Source organism: Propithecus coquereli, unplaced genomic scaffold, assembly GCF_000956105.1.
Source record: "Propithecus coquereli isolate 6110/MARCELLA unplaced genomic scaffold, Pcoq_1.0 Scaffold131, whole genome shotgun sequence".
Lineage (NCBI taxonomy): Eukaryota > Metazoa > Chordata > Mammalia > Primates > Indriidae > Propithecus > Propithecus coquereli.
In genome coordinates this window covers 1712712-1738352 of record NW_012137303.1, presented here as the reverse complement: position 1 = coordinate 1738352, position 25641 = coordinate 1712712, and the positions used below count along the sequence as shown (strand labels likewise).

At 37.0% G+C, this 25641-nt stretch overlaps 1 protein-coding gene across 1 annotated transcript in view; it reads right to left on the bottom strand.

The window, feature by feature from the left end:
* The window catches only part of SLC17A1 (solute carrier family 17 (organic anion transporter), member 1), a 36966-nt gene extending 18843 nt beyond the window's left edge, over positions 1 to 18123 (bottom strand). The window contains exons 1-6 of the mRNA XM_012638576.1: positions 18064 to 18123; positions 16528 to 16611; positions 12033 to 12205; positions 4389 to 4622; positions 4217 to 4304; positions 3773 to 3859 (exon numbers count right to left, since the gene is read on the bottom strand). Coding sequence (XP_012494030.1) covers positions 3773 to 3859; positions 4217 to 4304; positions 4389 to 4622; positions 12033 to 12205; positions 16528 to 16561 — 616 coding nt within the window. The 5' untranslated portion in view covers positions 16562 to 16611; positions 18064 to 18123. The remainder of the gene's footprint in view (positions 1 to 3772; positions 3860 to 4216; positions 4305 to 4388; positions 4623 to 12032; positions 12206 to 16527; positions 16612 to 18063) is intronic.
* Positions 18124 to 25641: the final 7518 nt, after the last annotated feature.

Sequence of the window (25641 nt, the reverse complement as noted above, 5' to 3'; positions counted from 1 at the left end):
GTGGTGATGAAATTATGAAAGGCATTTTCCACAGATTGTTGAGGATTGAATATTTTTCCTTGCAAGAAGTGGTCCAAAGCCTGGAAGAAATGGTAGGTAGGCAATTGTTGCAAGGTCTGATGAATATAGTGGATGACAGAGAGTTTCCAATGGATGACAGAGAGTTTCCAAGTCCAGCCTCTGTAGTTTGAGCAGCATTGTTTGTGCAGCATGTGGTCCAGTGTTGTCTTGCAAGAGGTTTGGCCTGTCTCTATTTACCAATCTCTGCTGCTTAATCACAAGCATCATCATTTCTTCCAATTGGTTGCAGTAGACATCCGCTGGAATCAATTGATCAGATTTCATGAAGCATACCAGAACTGGACCAACAAACAGACACCATTAGCTTTTTTTGATGAATATTTGGTCTTGGACTGTGTTTCAACACTTCATCTTTATCTAACCATTGTGCTGAATGCTTACGATTATCAGAAAGAATCCATTTTTCATCACACATAACAATACAGTGTAGAAATGGTTCACCTTTCTGTTATGAGAGCAAAGAAAGGCAAGCTTCAAGATGATTTCTCTTCTGATGCTCATTTAATACCTGAAGTACCCATCTATCCAGCTTCTTTACCTTGCTGATTTGTTTCAAATGGTCCAATATTGTTGGAATAGTAATGTCGAACCTTGCTGCTAATTCATGTGTAGGTTGAGACGGATTCTCTTCCACTATAGCTTTCAGCTCATCATTATCCAGTTTGGTCTCAGGTCAGCCATGTGGCTCATTTTCAAGATTAAAATCACCAGAATAGAACTTCTCAAACCATCCTTGTACTGTGCATTCATTAGCCACATCCTTCCCAAATACTTCATTGATATTATGAGCTCTCTGTGCTGCGTTGGTTCCATGATGGAAGTTGTAAGGCTGGTGGTGGGCACCCCTCCCCTCCCTAAAGAAAAAAGAGAAGCCCACAAGACCTGCCCTAATACTGTAACAAAGAACTCTCCACTTTGCGTGCCAAAACTTTGCCCCGAAGAAAAACCCCCATCCCCCAACTCTAAAACCTTTATAAGCCCGCTCAACACTTCCGGGTGTGGGACTTCTCTGGCCCCCTCTCTGGAGACCAGTGAACCTTGCCCGGGAGCGCTCTTTTTCCCCCTCCCCCAACAAAGCCTCCTTGCTTGCCCTTTTCACTCTGCTCGTCTTTCTTTCTCTGGCGCTGACCATCCAAAAACCTTACAGAAGTCATATTTGAAAATAACACGAATTTTTGACTTATTTATGGTTTCACAAAAATTGCTATAAAAAAAAATTTGAAAGATAATCACAAACCAAAGCATATGTTTGAAAGACTGAGGTTGTACCTTCCCAATAAAAATAAAACAAGAAATGTCAATGCGAAATGTCAGAGATATCACCTGTCAAACTTTCCTTAGTGCTTAAGGAAATCGGGTATTTCATACTTAAATCATTCCAGATTTTATACTTAAAACATTTCAGGAGTGATGACTAGAAGGAAGGTCATGGGCTTAATGAGCCTACTGTCTTGGCTGGGCAGACTCCCTGCCCTATGAAGAGAACCTGGCTGGAGAGAAGCCAAAATGAACTCTCTACAGTGTGCAATCCAGGGCAAGGGCCCTCTTGCCTGGGCCTCAGGGCAGCTCTGATGGAAGCCATAGGTAATCTTGACAAGGGCGATGTTGATGGTACGGTAGGTCAAACACTAGTCAGATGTCAGTTGAGGAGAGAATGAAAAGCTAGGAAATGCGGGCAGTGAGTACAGACAGATTGTACGATAATTTTAATTATCAAAAGGAGGTTCCTTGAGACAGAATACAGGGGAAAGGAGCCATTTTAGAGATTCAAGAAGAGTTGAGAAGTTTGAAGTAGTCTTTGGAGACAAATGGCAGGACAGTCAGGCCATTTTAAGTGCAAGTGTGTGACACAATTTGCTCTATTTGGTAATCTCCAGAAATTATTAGCTACTTAGACATTGTTTTATTCTTTAAAATACTATCTGTTCAGATTTGTTTAGCTTTATTGGCAAGAATATTCAAATAGAGTTTAAAAACAATCCTGGTTTTAGTTTTGCCTCTGCCACTAACTTGGGCAGGTCATTTGACAACTGTGGGTGTCATGTGACTCACAGTAAAAGGGTTATGGGGGCAGGTATCTTAATCCCTAAATCACTGCCATCTAAGCCCTTTTCCTCTATTCTCGGTGATAAGTAAAAAGCATGTGAGGCACTTTCCCTTAAAGCTATATTCATAATATAATGTATAGTCAATCCCTTCTTTGAGTTTCATGGGGCCACCCATGATAATTGCAAGTGGCTATGCTGCTGTACATAATCTTGTATTAGGAGTACAGCATGAATATTGGATATCATCCAACCCCTGACCAGCAATATGGGGCAGCATTAATTATTGAAAAGTTGTCCTTACATGGAGCTGAAACCTCACCTCCCTGTAATTTCTGCATATTTGGTTTAGTTTTGTAGTACAGAAGAGGTCTGCATTTCTCTTATATGACAGCCCCATAAGATATGCTCTCTCAAGTTTTCTGTTTTTCAGGCTAGACAGTCCCAGTTTTCTCAGCCCCTTTCCTGATACAGGGTTTGTGTTCCATCACTACATTGACCATTACCTATTTCTGATGACTGATACAGTGATTAAGAGCAATGGAATTTTGAGGATGGAAGACATGTTTTCACATTACAGCTCTGCCATCTGCTCACTGTGTGTATTGGGTATTTATCTTCTGTTTGTCTCCATAGATGTACTGTCCACCCTTCTTCATCCTGCTCTGGCTACAGATGGCTGATTTGGGTGAACATCAGTAAGCCCCCATGTCCTCTGCTTGCTAGTTGGATTTGGCCAACGGAAATCCCAGGCAGAGATGAGAGGGAGAGAATTGAGTGAGATTAAGGTATCTTTTCAAACCCTAGTTCTTTCCCTCCTAGGATAGACTCAATCTAGGTGTCGCTGTATAAAAAATCATGGGTCCTTTCAAGGCATCCTGCTCTACAGGACTCTCTCCTAATGGATTCTGGTAACTACTTCCTTGCTTGTCACCTTTGGACCTGGGTATGGTACTAGCTCCTATATTGCTAGCCCCAGGTTACTGCACTATCCCTGTGATCCCACCACATCTCATGCTTACCTTTATAAATAATTATTTTGAAAAAAATCCTTTTGAATTTACTTTGGGCAAGTTGCCTAAGCCTTTATAAGTTTCCTCATTTGTCAAATGAGCATATAGCACCCATCCACAACCCCTTATTCACAAATCTGAAACCAAGATCTGAAAGACAAAAGTGATTTTATAATTTATCTGTCAACCTAATTTTTTATAGTTTTTTATATATTCCAATTTGTGTGAATTTCATTTTTACTGCATAAATTAATGTGTTTGATTATGGGGTGGTGCTACACATCATGCTTGGAGTGTTAGGTATAACTAGTATACTCATCATTGTATCTTTCTGAAATCTGAGAAGTTATCATTTGATAATCCCTTTCCCAAAGTTTCATATAAAGCATGTACCTATCTTACCTACATTATAGAATTATAAGTTATGTACAAAAATACATGTACAGTTCTAAGCATGATGCTTTGTTTGTGATAGGAACTTAATGTTGACTTCTATCTCTCCTTCAGTGGGATTCATGATTTTTAATATTAACCTTACATAAATTATTATGTTATATTACATTAGGTTTTCATTTTTAATTTTTTCTTCTTAAATTCTGAATAATAACTAGGATTTTATAGAAGGAGACTCACCAAAAATATAGAAGACCATGGGCCAGCCCAGAGATTCACAGATGACTCCAGTCACAAGCAGGACAATGAAGGGTCCCAGCATAAGCCCTAATCAGAAGGCACAAAGAACACCCCTAATTAATGCAGGCATCTGAAAGTAGAGATAATGTAGCCTCATTGTAGCAATGAATAATTTTCTGTGAAATAAATCTGTATAGAATAACGCCAATCAGAAAAAAAGGGAATATTTGCTTTTCTCTCTCTTTTTTTTTCTGTTCTTTGAGATAAGAATACCTCTTCTCCATTCTAGACAATTTTCTTATCTTTAAAGCAAGAATACTGAAATAGATAATTTCTGAAGCCCTTAACAGTTCAAAACACACACATTTCTTATGCTCTAGGGAAGAACATGATATACAATGAGATGAAAATGGGATTCAATCATTCTAGACTCTAAGTCCTTACCTGATAGACTCATAGAAGTAAGTCGGCCTCGTTCCAGAGGAGGAGCCCATTTCACCCATACTTCATGCTGAGCTGTTATTACTGTTGCCTGAAATGAGAAAGATTAAGACATTTGAACTCTAATACTTTCTGTGAATTTAAGCCTTGTTCAGTTTTTGCATTATCTTAATACCTGGGATATTCCCTGGACTACACGACATGCAATGACCCAAGTTTCTCCAACTTCAGCTGCTGGTGGGATGAAGAGACTTAACAGAGAGCTGAGGAATAATGCACAGCCAACAATTTTCTTTACAGAGTATATTCCAGAGAGATATCCAACAGGAATTTGGATGAAGACTACACCATAGAGGTTGGAACTGAAGATGATCCCCTGGATTTCAGGGCTCCAGTTATACACGGGGTTCTGAAAGAAAAGGGGAGACATATCTAACCACTCTGCATATTGGAGATTCACTGTGACATTCAGGGATTTGGGAACACTGGTCTTCAGGGGCTCATCCCATGTAGAGTAGGTTCCCTTTCCCTATTACTCTTTGTTACAGGACTTTCTTTATTCCTTTATGACATCATTTTCTGTATGTATTTGCATTTTATCATTGATATCTTCAACTATAAAGTCCTTATAGCCAAGGGCACCATCTGTACCTCCAGAATCTGTCACAGCATAGACAGTTAATACTTGTTTATTGAATGTTGCTAAACTGCATGTAAACTCTCCTGAGGAGTTCTGCATAGCACTACATGTACTGCAATAGTTAATTTCCTGTACTGCATGGTACTATATACATTGCAATAATTTATTTCTTCTTGCTCTTCCTCTAACTCTTCCGTTAATTTAAGCTTATTCACAAAACTACCCTTCCCCACATGCACACTGCTTCCAGAGAGAAAAGTAGTGATAGAGCAAACCATGAAGAGCTCTCAGTTTGAGCTGTGAAAATGACTGCATGGGACAGTGAAGGAAAAGGTCATTTCTCTTCCTTTGCTTGGCTCTGATGTGGCATATTTTTTCCCAGGAATGGATTCATTTGTGCATTCCTAGGTTAGAGGGACTTCTTTAGTTTTGTTACATTACTAAAGGCTGAGAAAAGAAATTCTGAATGTTGAACTTATTGTTGAGACTATGGGGGAGGAGGTGGCACATGTTTTTGGATTCACTGAACAGAGAGAAACCTTAATGGTAGTAGGGGAAGACAGGATAAAGCTTCTTTGGAAGCTTCAGATAGTCCCATTCTCTAAACTTTCTGTTAGTGCATAATTAGGAGGAACATATTAAGAAATGAAGAGTGCTAGGTGGTATTTTTGGTTGAATATTAAATAAGGAAATAGGTAGGAATCCATGCATTTGTTCTCATCACCATAATCTTGTTCCTCCATTCCTCTTTTTTTCTCCCCTTTTCAAGTTTCTCTCACCCTACAGATGTGACCTCTGGATGGAAATGTCTCTCTTGGATGGAAAAGGACGTACATGGAGAGATCTGGTAGGAGTGCCACTCTGAGGATTGTGAATAATAACGAATGAGGCACATTCCTATAGTAGCCAGGCAGTCAGGAAAGTTCCGGATAATTTCCATTGAGGGGAGAGGGCTACCCAGAATGATCTGTCAGTTTTTTTTTTTTTTAATCACAGGAACCACCAGGGAAATTAATATTCACCCTTACCCATATCGGGTGGGCCAGCTGACATTTGTTCAACTCTCTGTGCGCATGAACAGATCACTCAAAATCTTGAATAGTTTTTCTTATCACTCTCCATAGCAAAATGTAGACAAAGAGCCCACTAGAGTTGGATTTAAGTCCTAGGGGAAATGATAAACAAAAAAGAGACCTGCGCTCCCTTTTACCTTGAAGCGTTTGTCTTTAGGGACAGCACAGTTTATGCAACCCTGGAAGCATTATCTTGGGACATTGTTTTGAAGTCTACCTCCCTTCTTTGCTTTGGGAGGAATGTCTTTCCATTCCTTTACTTTTAAACCCTCTACATCAGAAGGGAGCCCTCAGTAACCAGCTTCGCTCTTCTGTCGTTCCTCCCTGCTTGCATCTTGTTGCTGGCAGAGCACTTTCGTACCTTGAGATATCCAGGTGATTTTGTCTGCTCCCAAAGCAGGTCCATACCAAGTAACAGAGGCACTTTGGCTTCCACTAGGTAGATTAGGCCTGATCATAATATCCTGCCAGACAATACCTAAGAATGAAATCTAAACAGTGTTGATCCATTTGAGTACCCAGTCTTAGTAGTCATTGTTTTTAAATACAATGATCATTGTGATATTTGTTCTTGGGTTGCAGTTTCTTATGTTGAGAGTTTAAAGTTGATATTCAGAATGTTCTTAGAAAAGAATGACATTTTTTTCCTTTCTGGAGCTGCTTTCATTGGCTGTTGGGATAGATAAACACGGGCTTAAAAATGTGTTCCTCCTAGCTTTCTCGCCTTTCCCGTTCTTTTCTTCCCTTCCTCCCCCATTCCCTCCCTGTCTTCCTCTCTTCTTCCTTTCCTTCTTTTTTCTGTGCCAGGCCATTCTTCAAATTTACATCAAAGATACCTCAAGTGTTGGTATCTGACAATATCTGTCACTCTTATCTAAGGAGTGACCTTTTATTTTTAAGATGACTACAGATCTATTTTTACATATGTTTTTAGTAAGATCGTGAACCAGCACATTTTAATTAAACATCTTCCAGTGTTAGGAAGGTGAAAAATGTCCATAGGCAAGTCTGCTGTTCTCTGTCACTGTCCTTTGTCTCCCTGAGTCCCTTAAGAGTTCTTTCTTTCCCCCTCTAGTTTTGGGTGTGCATATTTGGAGTTTGTAGTGGGTGGTTTGTAAAGCTGGAGGCCTTTGTTCTGTTTTTTTTTTTTGCTACAAAATGCGAATAATTGAAAGAATGAACACCTTTTGTGATGGTCGATTTCTCTCAGGAATAAGTTGGATCTCCAATGTTTTGGGGATGCTCTGAGTCTCAAAAATTGATAACCAGAAAAGTATTTTTGTTTGTTTAATATATCCATTTTCCAGTTTTAATTAAACTTCAAATTTTGTCTCACATTAAAAAAAAAGTCCCTGGACTCAGACTGAAACTTCACACACCAGGACGATAAAACCTCAGTTTATATTTCCCTATTCAATGCATAAGCTAGTTGTCATTATATGAAGTATTCCACATATAAATGTGTAAGTTACCCTACATAAATCTTAGGAATAAATATATATACATTTGTATGGGTCGTATAAATGAATAAGAAATATATAATACCTCAATAGGTAAAATGGACCAAGAGTATCAACAGATAATTTATGAGAGAAAAAATTGAAATGATCAATAAACATAGGTCACAGAAATATAAAAATGTGTAATCCCATTAATAATGAAAGAATATCTATTTTAAAGTTATGGTAGAATTTCTAAGTATCAGATTGGTAAATTTTAAATAGAATAATGACACATATTCCTTGACTTTGATGACAGAGGGAACCCTGATGACAGAATACCTTCTTTCTCATTTTTCTTTCTCTTCTGTACTCGTCCCTTATTGCGGTATCTCTGTGGTACCTATTCTTCTTTATTTTCCTTGTTATTTTGTCTTCTTTTCTAAAATGTTCTGTGTTACTTTTTCATAATCTTTTTCTGTCAATTTCCTTTTTTCATTCGTCTGCCGTCTGAGCATAGCCTCATGTCTGGCTGTGTTTGCTTTGAGCTCTCGTAGGTACCACGCTATGGTGTTCTTTCCGTAGCTACAATTGCTTCACCAATTTTTAGGTTCATTTTGTAATGTTAGGTTACAACTTAAATGTGCTTTGTGGAAATAATTTTCTGATGAGTTTTCCTATTTTAGAATAAATATGTGTTCTATTTATTCAGTTTTTCATATAGTACCTTTGCATAACAGTAAACTGCATTGTAGCAGGAGGTTACATGGGGGCAATGGTGGTAGTGAGTGTGGTAGAGAAATGTTCCAAGCTCCATAGCTCAAGAGTTCCCTCCTCTTTTGCTATAGTGAAGGATCTAAAATACAGGCCCTTGGAAGGGGGTAGACATTTCTCTAGAAAATGGGGTTTTCTATTTAAACCAAAGTAACAGAATACTACAAGTATTTAAGAATATAATTCAAGAAAACACTTTTGAATAAAATAAATTTTTGATAATTGACACAATAAACTGTATATATGTATACACTTATGAAACCATCACCACAATCAAGATAATAAACATATTCTTCATCTCCAAAAGTTTCCTCTTACTTACCCTCCTGCCTCTTCCCCACCACTGATCTGCTGCCCATCACTATAACTTCATTTTCATTTTCTAGACATTTTGTATAAATGGAGTCCTATAGTACACATTCTATTTTTTTGTCTAGCTAATTTCACTCGGCACAATTATTTTAAGTTTCATCCATGTTGTTGAGTATGACGATAGTTCATTCCATTTTAGTGCTAAGTAGTACTCCATTTTATGGATGTATCATAGTTTGTTCATGCACCTATTGATGGACATTTAGGTTGTTTCCAGTTTTTTGGCTATTAGAAATAAAGCTATTATGAACATTTATGTACAAATCTCTATATGGACATATGCTTTTATTTTTCTTAAATAAATACCTAATAGTGGAATGGCTGTATCATGTAGTAGGTATATGCCTAATTTTTTATGAAATGACAAAATGTATTCCAAAGTGGTTGTACAATTTTGCATTTTACCAGCAGTATTAGAGAATTACAGTTCCTCCACATTTTTGCCAACACTTGGTAGGTCTAATCTTTATAATTTTAGCTATTTGAATCAGTATGTAGCGATATATATTTGTGAATTTAATGTTTGTCGCCAATGACTAATGTACTAATGATGTAGATCATCTTTTCGTGTGAGTATTTGCCATTCACGTGTCTCCTTTGGTGAAGTATCTGTTCACATCTTTTTCACTTTTCTTTCATTGGGTAGTCTATTTTTTTTAAATTGAGTTTTGATAGAAGTTCTTTATTAAGTATGATTTTCAAACATTTATCCCTGTTTCTGGCTTGTGTTCTCATTCTTCTAATAGTATCTTGAATTTTGATGAAATCCAATTTTATGTTTGTTCTTTTGTGTATCCTGAAAAATCAGTAGTTTCTATGCATGCAAGTCTTCTACACTATTTCATTGATCTATTTTTCTTTCTTCACACTAATTTCATGCTGTCTTGATTACTGTAACTTTATAATCAGTCTTAAAATTAGGTAGGTAGTGTTAATCCTCCAACTACTAATTTTTCAACAAACATTCAGAGGCAATTCAGTGAAGAAAGAATAGTCTTCTCAATAAAAAATGCTAGAAAAAAATGGTATCTCCATATGTAAAAAAAGATCTTTAATGCAACATATACAAAAATTGAGTCAAAAGGAATCATAAATTTAAAAGTAAAATTATAAATAACACTTAAAAGAAAAACATAGAAGAATTTTTTTGACCTTGGGCTATGCAAAGATTTCTTAGATGCAACAATAAAAGCACAATCCACAAAAGAAATGTTAAAAGAAGTTCTTCAGGCAAAAGGAAAGTGATACAGCCCAGAAATATGAATCTATATAAAAAGTGATAACATTAGAAAAGAATAAATGAAAGTGCAAATTATTGTATTTTGAATTAATCTAGAAGATAACTGTTTAAAGGATGCATTGGGTGTTTATAGCATATAGACAAATGAAATAAGTGCTAGTAATCACAAGAGATGGGAGAGGGGAATTGGAAATATTTGGTTATAAGGTTCCTGCACTATGTATGAAGCAGTCTAGTGTTATTTAGGCGTGGATTTGTATTATTAAAAAATAAACTCTATGGAAAGTAATAAAACAGTTTTTTAAAGTATAAGTGACATAGTAAGAATGGAGATAAAATTGAATGATATAAAATGTTCAGTTAAACCCAATGAAGGCAAAAAATGAATGAAAGAAAAAAAAAAGTAAAGACCAGATGTAACCAATAGAAAACAGTTACCAAGTGTGTATTTGTCTGTTCATCCTTTTGGCTCTCAGAGTTTATGTCTTCTTCTGTTTTGCTGTTGTTAGGGACATACATGTTTAGAATCATTTGTCTTAGAGAATTGATACCATTATCACTGGATAATGCCCTCTTTATCTCTGATAATCTTCCTTGCTATACATTCTGCTTTTTCTGAAATTAATATAGCTACTCCAATTTTCTTCTCATTAGTGTTTCCATGGTTGCACAGATTTTGCATCTTTCTTCATTCCTTTACTTTTAAACTAAGACTTTATATTTTTAAGATTTCTTGTAGATAGCTTATTTGGGGGTCCTTATTTTTTATCAAATCTGACATTCTCTGTCTTTTAACTGATGTGCTTAGAACATTCACATTTAAAGTAATTATCAATATAATTAGAGTAAAATCTACCATCTTTTTACATTTCTTGTATGGTAAGCCTACTGAAACTGAATTCCATTAGTGTTTTTTGCCTGAAAAAGCCTTTATTGTCTCTCACTTTTGAGGATAATTTCATTGAATATAGCATTTTAGGTTGGCAGAGTTTTTTTTTTTTTCTTTTAACACATTAAGGAGTTCATTCTTCTTTTCTTGTTTGCATGGTTTCTGATAAGATGTCTGCTGTAATTCTTATCCTTGTTTCTTTGTAGGTAAGGTATTTTTTTCCCCAGGCTTCATTCAAATGTTCTTTTTGTCCCGGTTGTCTGCAGTTTAAATATGGTATGTCTAGGTGGTTTTTCTTGTTGATAGTTTTTCTTTTTGCTATTTATCCTGTTTGGTGTTCTCTGAGCTTCTTGGATCTGTGGTTTGGAAAGTTCTCAGCCATTATTTTTTTGGAATATTTATTCTTTCCTATTCTCTTTGGCATTCTAGTTATGCATGTGTTACACCTTTTGATATTGTCCACAGTTCTGGGATGATCTGGGATTTTTTTTTAAATCTTTTTCTCTTTGCATTTCAGCTTCTATTGACCCATCTTCATGTTTACTGATTCTTTCTTCAGCTTTGTTGAGTCTACTGATGAGCCCATGAAAAGCATTCTTTATTTCTGTTTTAGTTCCCTTGATTTCTAGCACTTCTTTTTTATTCTTTTTATATTACAGTTTTCGTCTCTCTACTGACATTATCTATCTTGTATTATATGTTGCCTGCTTTTTCCATATCAATTATAGTTATTTTAGTTTAATAAATTCTCTGTCTAGGAATTCCTACATATGTGTCATATCTGAGTCTGGTTCTAATGATTAATTTAGCAAATCAAGGTGTATAGTACATTGCATATAGAATGTTCTCTTTAATCTAAAAAGGGGTGAAAATTTTTTAAAGTGTTCGTATTTGCTTGTATATTTATAAAGAACATAGCAAGAATATAGTGAAAAAATATTCTTCCCACCCATTTTTATTTTTTCCTTCATCTACACTTTCTCACAGATAAAAACTCATTAGATTCCAGGGATGAAATCAATGAAATGTTTAAATATACTACATGTTTAAAAAGTTACATAAAAAATAGAATATGTCTTCACCTTCTACTTCTGGTTTAAAAGTTTTCCCTTTTTTTCTCTTGTTCAAACTTCCTGATGCTAAAGACGCCCTAACTCTTGGGTTTTATTCTTCCTCACATATAAGTATCAACACAAGCCCTTCAGAAATATTGAGGCATATTTTTATCATGGGACATGTTTATTTAAGTCATTACTGGCAAGGTAGATGAAGACTTGAGTTGCTTTTTCTAGTTATTATTGTCATATCAATAATATTCAACCTTTACACAAATTATAATAATTAGCAAGACAAATTTTAAACATTTGACTGTGGGCAATACTTTTTATATACCTTCGTGTTATCCTGGAGCTTCTTTGTAGATGTGTTGGTCAAGCCATGTGGATCTGTGCTGTTCACCATGGCTACCATTGTGAGGCTCAGACATGTGCGCTGTGCCATTACTAAAACATTACAACAGTGCAGGAGGAGAGACAGTCCATAGCGAAAAGAACAAAAACCTGGAACTAGAAAGTAGAACAGAAAGTCTTAATTGTTAACACAGCTGAGATAAAAAACATACTTTAACTTTAGGAGGGCCATTCATAAATTTGGAACCCTAGATATTAATCTAAAATTTTGTTGTTACTTAATGACCTTTCAGAAATTACTAGAATTACTATATAATAGGAAGATTAATGATCCCATGCCCCCCAAAAATATAATCCCAATTAGAATGTCCCAGAAAATTAAGCCAGTGTTTCAAGTACTTTGGCTCATATCTATTTTATTTTTTATTTATTTATTTTTATTTCAGTATATTACTGGGGTACAAATGTTTAGGTTATGTATATTGCCTTTGCCCCACTGGAATCAGAGCTTCAAGCGTGTCCATCCCGCAGACGGTGTACACCGCACCCATTAGGTGTGTATATACCCATCCCCTTCTGCCCGCCTCCCATCTGCCCGACACCCAATGAATGTTACTACTATATGTGCACTTAAGTGTTGATCAGTTAATAGCAATTTGATGGTGAGTACATGTGGTGCTTGTTTTTCCATTCTTTTTAAAGGGATCTTTTGTAAATACCCTGGGTTACTCTTGGAAGTAAGTCCCCTTAATAAAAAAAAAGACGTCATCTCTTAAGAAAATTGCTTCGTTTTCCAAACTTAGAAGAATGCTCTGGTCGAGTAATTCATATGTGCATATTATAGAGAAAAACTGCATTTCAAAAAATGTAATCACTTGTTGAGATAGTATCAATCTAGATTAATCAGTGTTGTGTTGCAAGCCAAACACATTCATCAATGGAAGAAAGTAGGAAGTCCAGAGACAGATTCACATATATGGTCAAATGTTTTCAGATAAATGTACTAATGCAATTCAATGAAGAAAAGTAAAGTATTTTTCCTTCAATGAATGGCATTTTTCAAGAGAAATATAAATATATGTCTACAAAAACACATGTACAGAAATAATTATAGCAGCTTTATTCAAAGTAGCAGAATGTTTAGAAAAGACAAACATTGTGGTATATTAATACAATGCATATTACTCAGAAATAAAAAGGAAGAAACTGCTGATACATACAACAATCTGGGTGAATATGGATGAATTTCAACACAACAATGCTCAGTTAAAGAAGCTAGACACCAAAGAGTATATACTATAGGAATCTGTCTTTAGGAAGTTCAAAAAAGGTATAGTTAATCTATATGGCCCTCTCCATCTCCAAAGCCAGCAATAGGAATCTACTTTATGTTAAATCTCCTTAACTCCTCTCTCTGTCTCTGACCTCTAGACCCAGATTTCAAGGGCTCATGTGATTAGATAAGTCCTGCCTGCATAATTTCACTATTTAAGATCAACTGATTTGGGACCATAATGACATCTGTAAAACCCCATCAAGCAGCATGCAACACCTAGCTTAGCGTTTGTTTAAATAAGTGGGAGAAGGTATGTATACACCAGGAGCTGGGAATCTCAGGGATAACTTAGAATTCTGCCTACCACAGTCCACCCTCTGGCCCTTAAAGATTCATGTCGATCTCACTCACAAAACACATTCACCCCATCCCAAGGTTCCCAAATCCCTCACCTTATTACAGTGTCAGCTCAAGTCTAAAACTTCATTGAAATCTCATTGGCACAAAGTTCAAAATCTCATCATCTAAATCATTTGTGGATGAGGCTCCTAGAGTAATCCATCCTGGGGCACAATTTCTATCAGTGGACTTGTGATACTGAAAAGACAAGTTATATGCCCCTAACACTTTCACTGTATAATGGTGGAACAGGCATAGGATAAAGTTATAGACATTCCAGCTCCAAAAGGGGGAAAATGGAAGAAAAAAGTACTCATTGATCCATGAAAGTTTTGAAGTTCAGCCAGACAAGTGATAGATTTTTCATGAGACCTGGAGATAATCCTTGTGGCTCTACCCTCTGGGCTCTTGGCTCTATCTTCTGCACTTACTTAATGGTTCCACCAAGAATACAACAGGGGCTGGGAATCTTGACAGCCATCTTAGAATTCTGTCTACCACACATCCATAATTAACTAAGAGTTTTTATTATGAATAAATATTAACTTCATAAAGAGGTTTTTTTATATCTATTGAGATGATCAGATAGTTTTCCTTTTTTAATTAATTTGTGTTGAATGACATTTATATATTTTCCAGTATTAAACTATTCTTTCATTCCTAGGATAAACCTGACTTAGTTTTAGTGACTTTAAAAAACGTTTTTATGAATTCTTAGACTTGTTTTGCTAATATTTTATTTAGTATTTGTGTATCTTTACTTATGATTTTATAGGGTTATTTTGCTTAATATAATCTATCTGGAGCTATTTTATTAGATACATAAATATTTTAATATAATCCCATTGAATTGAATTTTGCATCATTAGGCAACATTCTTATAAAATTGTTTAAAATGCTAAAAGATTTTAAACAAATTAGATGTTTTAAATCAGTGATCAGTTAAATAAATTATAATTTATTCATACAAAAGTCATTTGTAGTTCTAAAAAATTCTAAGGCAACTTTCTATGTAAAAATGTAGAATACTTTTTAGATATACTGTTAAATGAAAAAAAGCATTAGTATCTGACAAACAGTTGGCTGGTTTTCTGGACGGAGCTTCCATTGTAAACAGATAAGAATATTAGATAAAATATGTTTAAAATAAACCATTTCATTAACAACATGGATGGTGATCTAGCAGGAAAGATGGACCATTCAGGCCAATGCTTAGTGAAGACAGGGTCCTCAAAACATAAGCTGAGCATTGAGGCAGATTTTTCCCTGTGGACTTTTGATCTTGAGATTTTTGGCCTTCCAGGGTACGAGGACAACAGAAATCAAACACCAACATCCTAGCAATGGGGGAGTATAGTAGGAGACCTTCCCCCAAAATGCTTAGATGCTAAAGACTTACTGGGTCAATGAAGGATGTCCCCACCCTTGGGGGCAGACTGCCAAAAAAATTTGCCCCGTGTGAACCTTACAGCTGAGCAGAAGGGAAAGAAAGAACTCCCTGAGAAATTTGCTCATCAGCCAGACCTTCCTTAGATTTGTAGTGTAACCTCACTGTCTTTGAGTCATCTAAAAAAAAAATCTCGAACTACACACACACATGCATGCACGCACACATGCACACACACACACATACATATACTGAGGATAGCTTGCTCCAAACGTTTCTAAACACAACCTCAAATGCAAAAGGGAAGTGAATGGGCCTAGAAAGACCAAAACATTGTGAGAACCTCTGGAGGAGAGCAAAAAGCCCCTGGATGGTGAAGGGGAAGCAATCCTTACCATGTTCAGAGAAAGGCTCATTGTCCTGGTCAGTTAGGGGTGACTTTTCAAGTTTTACTCATTTTTCTCCTCTGCATTGCTCCAGGAAGACCATGAATTATGTCTAAATAAGTCTTGAGTTAAAAGGAAACCACACACAAAAAAAAGGAAACCACGAGAGGGATTCTAAAGTACTTGGGACTGAGTAACCATAAGAATACTGCATTTTAAACTTATAGACAGAGCAAAAGTTACATCTCTAAATATATTTATCAGAAATGAAGAAAGAACTCAAAAACTTGGAAACTGAACAAAGGAACAAACCCTAAACAAAGGGTCTAAAAGGAAGTAAACACTAAGCATAAGGGCAGAAATCAATAATATATAGAACACACACACATATATATATATATATATAAATTTGAACAAAGATGAAATGGACAATTTAAAAATCAAAATAATAAATATCAAAATTGATACAGAAAGAAATACAAAATTTAAAGACCACTAGCTTTTACATAAACTGAAAAAGTATATATTCTACTGTCCAACCCTTGTTCTTGGATTTTGTCCCCCATGACATGGACACAACTCTAAGCCAATGGTGGTAATTCCTTATCGTGCTTACCCTGCCCTGCTTAAAATAAACAGTTTCCCTCAAAAAAATGTTCAGTAAACATCCAAGTATTGCTGTCCAAGGATTCAGTGACTCAAGAACATTCATCCTGCCTCGGTTCCTTTTATGGATCTGTCTCCTGCATTAGATGGAACCAAACAACCCCCATTTTTTCTAATAGTTTTCACCCAGTGATAAACTGACAAGTGTACAAGAATGGAAATAAGTTAAAGTGTGAGCAACAAGGGTACACAGAATCTTTATTTAGGGCTTTTCTGATGGAAAATTATAGCAGAAAAGATTTTTTTCACTTACTTTCTTAAGACCTCTTATGTGTTTCCATGGCAAAATTCTCTCACATGGAATCTGTAGTGTCCTATTTAAGAAGGAGAAGCCTGTATAAGAGAACTGAGAATAAAGTGCTACCTTTCTTGGGAGGGAACTGGTTATCCATTTGCATGCAGGGCTGAAGTTGCTTCTGTTCTTGCCAAAGGGTTTGGTTTCCATCCACTGTGAGTGCAAAACACACTGATGTCAGCATAACTTAGGGAGGCAACTGACTAAACACCACCCGGTACTTCTGTCTGATTTAAAATCTGCATCAAAGCAAAACTTGCTCCATCATACCAGTGCCCATTCAACTCCATTATGTGCTTCCTTTGATATTTCACTTTTATGATATTTTTGGTTGATTAAAAATATACAGAAAAACTGAAAACTATAGAAAACAAAACAAAACGAAAACCCTGCCAACCCAGAATTCTATGTCCAGTTATCTCTCAAAAGTGAAAGAGAAATAAAGACTTTATTCAACAAACAAAAATTGAGGGAATTCATAGTCAGTAGAACTGCCTTTCAAGAATGTTAAAAGAAGCCCTTCAGATAGGAAAAGACCATAGATCAGAAACTTGGCAGTACAACAAGAAAGGAAGAATGTCAGAAAAGGAATAAGTAAAATTTTTTTCTTTGTCTGAATCTTAATACAGCGAAGATAACTACTGCTTATTAATGTCACCAGCTTGAGCAGCAGTACATCACCTCCACATGCACCTGTCTGTATCTTCGGTATCCATGGATGGAGCAGCCACTGCTGCCAAGTCCCCATTTTATGGCAGGAAGTTCAGCAAAGCAGATAAATGGGAATGGAGCAGTCTCAAATAAGGCAACTCTTTACAATCAGAATTCAGCACCAACATGCATTGATCAGTCTAGACCTCAAGACTTGACCACATCAGTTTATGTGACACCAGGTGCCCCAAAGATACCTACGCCCTAAGATTGGATTTGCAAAGTATTTTTGAATGAGCAATTTGTCAACCACTGTTATTACACATTGAAACTTCTTCTGGAGTTGATATTTATTCAATACTCACATAAACACACAGATACAAACTTAACACATGCATACCACACACACACACACAAACCACCCATACATACACAGCACACATATACATATAGCATAAACACACAGCACAGCCTCCCCCTCAGGCTCTCTACCCATCTAATCCATACATACATACAAACCAAACATACAAACACATTACAATACCACATACACAACGCATGTACAAACTACACACAGCTCACACACATAACCACACACATAGACAAACCACAGGCACATACACACAATAAACACACAGTGCACCACACATATCACCGACACACCATATCCCTTACAGATGCACAAGCACTACACACCGCACAACACATAACTTCTCTTTCCCTGTGTCCTTGTGCACAACTGTCTACCTCACACTCATTCCTAAAATATGTTCTTTTTTCTTTCCCTTGTGAAAAGCCTCAGAAGATAGGCATAGGCATATTTTTCACCCAGATTTTCCTATGTTGGTAAATACCTTCAATAAGATCTTTGCCAGAGAAGCCCCCTTATTGCCCTCTGGGGAATTAACTAATTGTTTATTCATTTAATGAGCAGTGTAGGAAAGTAAGACTAACCTGATTTGGAACAGAAAAGTGATTCCTTCTTCCACCGTGTGGACTTTTGTCTCAGCTTTACACAATACTGAATTTCTACATTTGCCAACTTTAGCCCCATAAAGACTTTGACAAGTCCTTTGACATCACTATGTCAAAGTTAAAAGCTTATTTTTTAACTTTACCCTTTTCTTGAATCTTCAGGGGAGTTGTATGAGTCCCAAAATGACCCAATGGACTTGAAACCTCCTGGGAATTTGCCAGTAATTTCACGGCATATGAACAAATATCCTGCCCAGGAGGTAGAACTTGCCTGCCATAGGTACCCCCAAGATTTCTCTATTGAGGATGGCTCTGGGTATACAATGCTGTTCTCACAGGAATGCTGTGACTTTCTAAATGTCCCCTGAATGCTCTGTTAAACTTTCTCCCTGCATTCCTTCCCTCCCTCCCTTCTTTTCTTTCCTCCTTCTCTTTCTCTTCCTCTTTCTCTCTCTCTTTCCTTTTCTTCTCTCCTCCTCTCTTCCTGTCTCTTCTTCTCCCTCGCTCCCCCACACTCCTCTCTCTTAAGGGTCACATCTGTTTGACATTCAGCATACTCAGAAAGAGGTACACTTTATTGAGGCATGTCCTCTGAAAAGTGTGACTTCCTCATGACTTTTCCTGCAATGACTCTGTAAGCTCTGGTTCAGCTACATGGCTATAGCAATACTTGGGAGCATTTTTAATTTGGAACTCTTTGAAAGTGATCAATTAGAAACATATGAAGCCCTGAAATTAGTGATTTTGCACTATACATAATTTATCATATACTTAGTAAGCATTTTTATTTTTTATTATGCTCTTAAAGTGCCTGTTAAATGTTTCGCACATAGCAGATGCTCTATACATAGACTAGTTATTTCTTCTCTAAAGAAATGTTGTAAATCTTTAACCCCTTTGCCCAAGAGACTTTGATGTCTTGTGATTTGGATTTTTTCTTCTTCAGAAGTCCAGGTTCTGCTGATCCTCTTCTCTATGTTACAGAATGTCTGAATTGTCTGTTCTGTTTCGTGCTATTTCTGGCACTTTCTGATTGAGAGCCCTGGTTCAGCAGTTGTTCAAAGTTCATATTTAGATAAACAACACCTCCATCTGGCCTCAATGTCACAGGTTCTGGGTACTGATTACCTAAAAGGGAACCATCTTTCTGTTTGCTGTTCCCAGAGCTTTCTGTTACCCTGTGAGTTTCTTTGAAATTACTTCTTCTGGATTGTGGGTTTTACTAAGTTTTTTAATTTAGCATTTTATTATGGAAATTTTGAAACATACAAAAAAAGTAGAACAGTCTAAAATAATCATATACCTATTAACCAGCTTCAACAATTATCAATATTTGGTTTTCATATCCAATGGCTGTTTTCTGCAGCATTTTAAAGCAAATTTCAGACATATGTCATTTCTTCTGTGCAAAGTTCAGCATGGATATCTAATTCATTAGGACTTTTAAAAATGTAAATAACATGCCATTGACACATTAGTAAATACACAATAATCCCCTAATATCATGTAATATCCAACCATTATGGCAATTTTCCCAATTGCTTCAAAGTTGTTTCCTTTATAAGTGCTTGATTTAAGTGATGATCCAAATACAATCCACATAACAGCACTTAATTGTTAGGGCTCTCATGTCTCTTATTTTATAACAATCCCCTCTCCCATTTTATACTTGCTGTTACTTAAAAATAACAACAAAACATGATCATTTGCAGAGTGACCCTGCAAATGGGTCGTGATTGATTTGGCTGATTGCTGTCTTTTAGTGTCATTTGATATATTTCTTTATTCATCTTGGGCAGCTGCTAAGGAGGTTTACAGAATTTTTCCCACTCTGAAGCCACTGAGCCATGAGCAATGAATCCCAGACGAGCCCCCAAATTTGTTACGGAACCCAAATGGCGTCCTGCCTAGGCCAAGTCACTTGCCACACAGAGAGCCAATTACTGAGACAATGAGGATTTCCAAGGAAGAAAGGAATTTTATTTTGGATGACATCAGCCAGCAAAACAGGAGGGGCAACCTCAAATCCATCTCCCCCACTGACTAAGGGCAAGAGCTTTTATAGTGGGTTGTAGAATGCAGGTCATATTGCATGGGGTTTGAAGTCATGAGGTCTGCCGGAGGTCTGATTCAAGAGTCGGCTGTTGGTGATGGATGGTGAGTCATTAGAAAGTCCTGCGGAGAATTTAGTTAAGCAAGAAGATTACAGTGTTCTGCTTGTTAGGCTTGACTGGTCTGAAAGTCTGGGTATTGGGGAGAGAGCAAAAAATAACTTATAAAGGGGGTCATTTTGCAAGGTTGATTACATAGTTAAATTATTGCTAAGACTACCTAGATATAAGAATAGCTTCCTGGAATACTTATATCTTCCACTGTGCCTGCTCACATGTGTTATGGAATATCCAAGAAATGGGAAAAAAATGAATCAAATGAACATTTTGGAAATGGTTTTAAATTTCTTATTGACTTGACACAAAACCTTGACATTGCAGTAACACAAAAATCATAATAATAAGCCTCTCATGTGATTCCCAGAAATATTTGAGCTTTATTGGAGGCTGAAGGCTTTATAGGAACAGGTCGTGGCTCAAGTTACATAAATGGAATTTTTTCCCCTATAAATGTGAATTCCCACCACCCTACACTGCAACCCATGCCCCAGGTTTGTGTTGCCTAGAGGAAACAAAGTTTTCGCAATGCATGTCATTATTTCTTAAATATCACCTGAAAATTTCCTATCTTAATAAAATAGCTCACTAGTTTTACCTATAAACAGTTCACTCCTGGTATCATGTGGATTATACCTATAAAAAATTCATGCTAAAAATGACTATATGAAAGATGTTGTGTTAGAGTCTGTGTGTGCCTGGTAATAAAATGTTTGCACGTAGTCATGGAAATGGAGATCAGAGTGTATAGACTGAAGGCAAGGGTACAGAAAAGAATACCAAACAGAATCCATCTTAAGTCAGTGCTTCTCTAGTTATATTTGTGCTCAAGCGGGGAGGCCAGATAGCCAGATCTTTTATAGAGCAAACTGGTCACTTCTGGCCAAATGACCCAAATTGCAAAGTTCTGAATGTGATGAAGGTGAGAAGAAGGAGCAGAAGGGGAAAGCTCCCTCTTATGAACAGAAGGGGAAAGCTCCCTTGCCCTTGGTTAAAACAACTCTGAAGTGAGACATACACTTTGAGAAGAGAACTTTCTCATGAGGTTGAATCAGACCTTGGCGGCTGCCCCTCCCTATGTGATCTCCTTCATTTATGATTCTACACTGTGATGGTGAAATAGGAACTGATGAAATATGTGTTCCAGAAAAGACAGCTGGCTGATGAGGCACTTAGTCCTGGGGTAAACCTTGAGCTAATGGGACCAGCAGGTGAGGCCTATAGCTCATGGTGAATGCACGTTGGTGGAGATCCAGCGGGATAACACAATGAACTGCTCAGTTCAACGTCGGCAGTGTATTCGGAGATCAAAAGAAATAACAATTTATTCATTTTATACAATGGAATTCTGGCTGTTATTAAGTTCTTGCCTTTAACACAAACACTATTACCTTGAGGATGCTATTTAACATCCTGGCACCTCAATCTCATCACTGCGAGGAAATGGAAATAATATTTTATAATCCACAGTGTTGTGAAGATTTAATAAAAGAACATATATAATTTCTTTATGCCTAGTGGGTGTTCCTGATTTAAGTAGAATACCCATTTAAGGATGGTGTAGGGTAGAGGTTAGAGGCACAGATTCTTGGATCAGACTTCCCTAGATTGAATCCCAGCTTTTCTCCTCTTTGCTGTGACCTTGGGCAAGCTACTTAACCATTCTATAACTCTTAGTAAATGTACACTACTGCTATTATTCAAGAAAAATCAGTTTCCTCCTCCTGAAAAAAAATCTCTCTCAGTGAGGCTGCTGCTAATGCTAAATGTTGTAGAGACAGCACAGCACATACTGGCTCTACATCTGCCAGGTTACCTAGAGACAGGGAAGAGGGTAAATAGCAAATATCCTGAAATGGCAATTCTATGGTGGCTGTGCTGAAAAAATGTTCCTACCAACCCTTGATGTGCTATCACACACACAAACCAACACCCAATGTGCTCACAAATGACTAAATCAACACACAAATTTCTCTCACATGGGCTTACTCCCTAGTGTACTGTCTATGCACAAGGAAACACCCAATATATTATCATCTAGACATACAAACCCCTCAGTAAGCTTCTCTGTGGGCCTCCTAACACCCTTTGTTGTATCAAAAGGATTTACCAACCCTTGGTATACTATGACATGGGCCTATGAAATCCTAAAGTACTGTCATACAGACCCCCATACTTGCTACCCTAAATGAACTATCATGTGGACAGACCAATAATGCATCTTCATTCAAAAAGGCAAATCAACATCATAACCCTGTTCAACTTCTTTTCTCTCTTATAAACATCTCATTGAATCAATTTTTAACCCCTAAGCAATATAAATGTCTCTGCTCACAAAACAAAAAAATAAAAACAACAAGGAAAAAACACCTTTGTGTGTGTTTTGGATTTCAGAGATCTTTAAGAACTTGGTTGCAGTAGGAAGAATAACATTGCTGTCTGTCTTAAACTTTAGGTGATCTCATTGTGTAATGTGAAACTTTAAAAAAATACACCTAAAGGTAGAGACATTTCAATCAACTGCTTCAATTTTAAATCATCTTTTATATTCACAGTAGACATTATAATGATATATTTAATAATCAAGACCTTGAGGCTGAGGTAAGCATTTCAAGCCTTTAGGTTGTACTGCACAATGGCAAATTTTTCTTTGTATTTTGGGACACTGAGATCAAAAGGAACAAAGAATATTCATCAAAAAAAATGTATCTACCTTAGAATGCCTTAATTTAGTTTAACAAGTATCATGAACAGGCATTTAATGAGAAGAAAATGGACATTCTTTCCTAAAGAGAAAGGTTATATTTCTGATTTTATGTTTTCTTGATACATGTTCAAGGCAAACACCTGCATCTGAATCCTGATTGTATTCTCTAAGACCTTGATCCATCTCTTTGTCCTGCTCTTCCATAACTTCGCTCCCATTGTTTCCTCCCCTAGAGCCTCCCATAGGAGGGTTCCATTTCTCCTTAGGTCACTCTTCCTTAACCTTGCATCCATCTGCTATATTCCCATCTCCCTTTCTCAACCAAACTTTGTGAAAATATTTCTCTTACTTTCTCTACCCTCTCATTCTCATTCACTCACCAACAAACTGCGAACCAACCTGCACAGCCATCTGTCTGCTACATACACCATGAAAAAGCCACCAGTGAACTCCTCATCACAAGATAACTAAGTTCCTTTCCTGACCTCATCTAACTGAACTTCTTTACTACACTTGTTATTGCTGATCAGCTGTTTTTCTTAAAAGGCCATGTTCATGAGTTTCAGTGAGAATTGTACTCTCCTATTGTTTCTCCCACTTACACACCTGACCCTTTCATCTCTGTTATGTGTGGGCATGTCTTATTTTGCCTGCTCCTTAAATGTTGGAATTCTGTCTTGGCTTGATGCTTTTCCTTCCACAGGCTCTTCTTGAGCAATTTGGTCTAAACTCAGATCTTTAGTACTAAACATCTGTATTTTTCTACTATATCTTTGTTTCCAGCTCAGTCCCTTTCTATAACTTTCAGATTAATGATCTGGTCCCTTCTTGGACATGCTGTTACAGATTTAATTGTAGCCCCCAAAAGATGTTGGAGTCCTAATCCTCAGTACCTGTGAATACGACCTTATTTTAAAATAGGGTTTTTGCAGATGATCAAGTTATGAAGAGGTTATTAGAGTAGACTCTAATCCAATATGACTGATGTCCTTATAAATATGGGAAATTTGGACACAGAGACAGATGCATACAGAAAGAAGATAATGTGAAGACTCACGGTGAAGTCCATTTTCAAGCCAAGGAATAGCTTTTAGCTTCCAGAAGCTAAAAGAGAAGCATAGAATAGATTCTTGCTCCCAGTCCTTAGAAAGAAACAACCCTACCAGCACCTTAATTTCAGACTTCTAGAACTGTTAAGATGATACATTACTGTTGTTTAAACTACCCAGTTTGTGGCACTGTGTTAGGGCAGCTCCAGGAACTAATACACATCCCCACTTGATTATCCCACTGTCATCCCCATCTCAACATGTCCCAAAGTCAAATTATTACCTTCCCACTGAAAAGGGCTCATCTTCCTGCATTATCTGCCTTAGTTGTTCAGACAACTCTCTACCCAGTCTCTCAGGTTAGAGACCCAGGGCTCCTTGATTCCTTCTCTCTTTTCCTGCATCCGTCTAATCAAATACCATGATTTTCCAATTCTACCTTATAAACATTTGTCATGTCTCTTTTTTTCATCTCAGCTCTCCTTGCCCTAGTTCAGTGTTCATCACTGCTTTGTAGACCACTGCACAGATGGTCCTTTAACTAGTCTTCCTTATTCTTGAATTAGGCCAAAGTGTTTTATCTAATGAGAAAATCTGCCCAATATTGCTTTGATGACTACCTTATTGCTTGTAAGATATACCTCAATTTCCCTGATAGGTAAACAAGACCTCTATATTCTGGCCATGCACACTTCCCTAAACTCATCTATCCTTTCCTAACTGATTATTCAGGCAGGTGATTCCCTTCAGAATCTATCCTATTTCTTGTTTTCATGCTTTTGCACAAGTTGGCCTGCAGTGTGGGAAATCTATTCCCTGTTAAATGTTTGGCTCAGGAATTACTTGCTAGAGGAGCCGCTGTGCTCTTCAACTTGGGATGGGAGCCCTCCCCACCATCTGGTCTCCCATAATGACCTGCATGTTCCTCTGCTATTATACCACAGTATACTGCTGTCTGTTACTGTGTCTGTTCTCTACATTAGAATGGAAAACAGTGACTACGTCTCATTTACTCCAGTGTCCCAAGAGCCCAGACTCTAACAATATCTCAGTAATTCTTGCGTTTATTCAAGCTTGCCTCTGTATATCCTTGCCCTGATTTTTCACTCATAACTATTGTCTATCACATTGCCTATATATGAAATGACTCAATGGTTCTAATCCCTATTCCATAGTAGAAATCAGCATAGGGGTCAACCCAGAACATGGTCCTGGACCCTCTGGTCATGCTCTGACCCACTGACATCTACAAATGATCATTTTATAAAAATACTAATTAATTTCATGTTTTGAGCTATATATATGATTTAACCACTGAATTAGCTGGATCCTAGAAGAAAGATGATAGACTTACACTGGGTAATTTGGGGACAGTGTTAACAGGGACAATTTTCACAGAATTGGGCAGGTAGTAGGGAAACCACAAGGGATTCTGTAGCAACCCAGAGCTAGCAAAATAAAGGCAAAAAAGGCCTGAAGGGACAAGGAAAGAGAGAAGTTACCAGAACATGTGAAGAGGGCTGCCTGCCAGGAGCTGTGAACAGTAGTGGAAAGATCACTCCTCCACAGGAGAGACCATCAAAGAGGTTCCACTCTCCTGTCTCCATTGAAAATCTAGTAGAAGCCAGTGGAC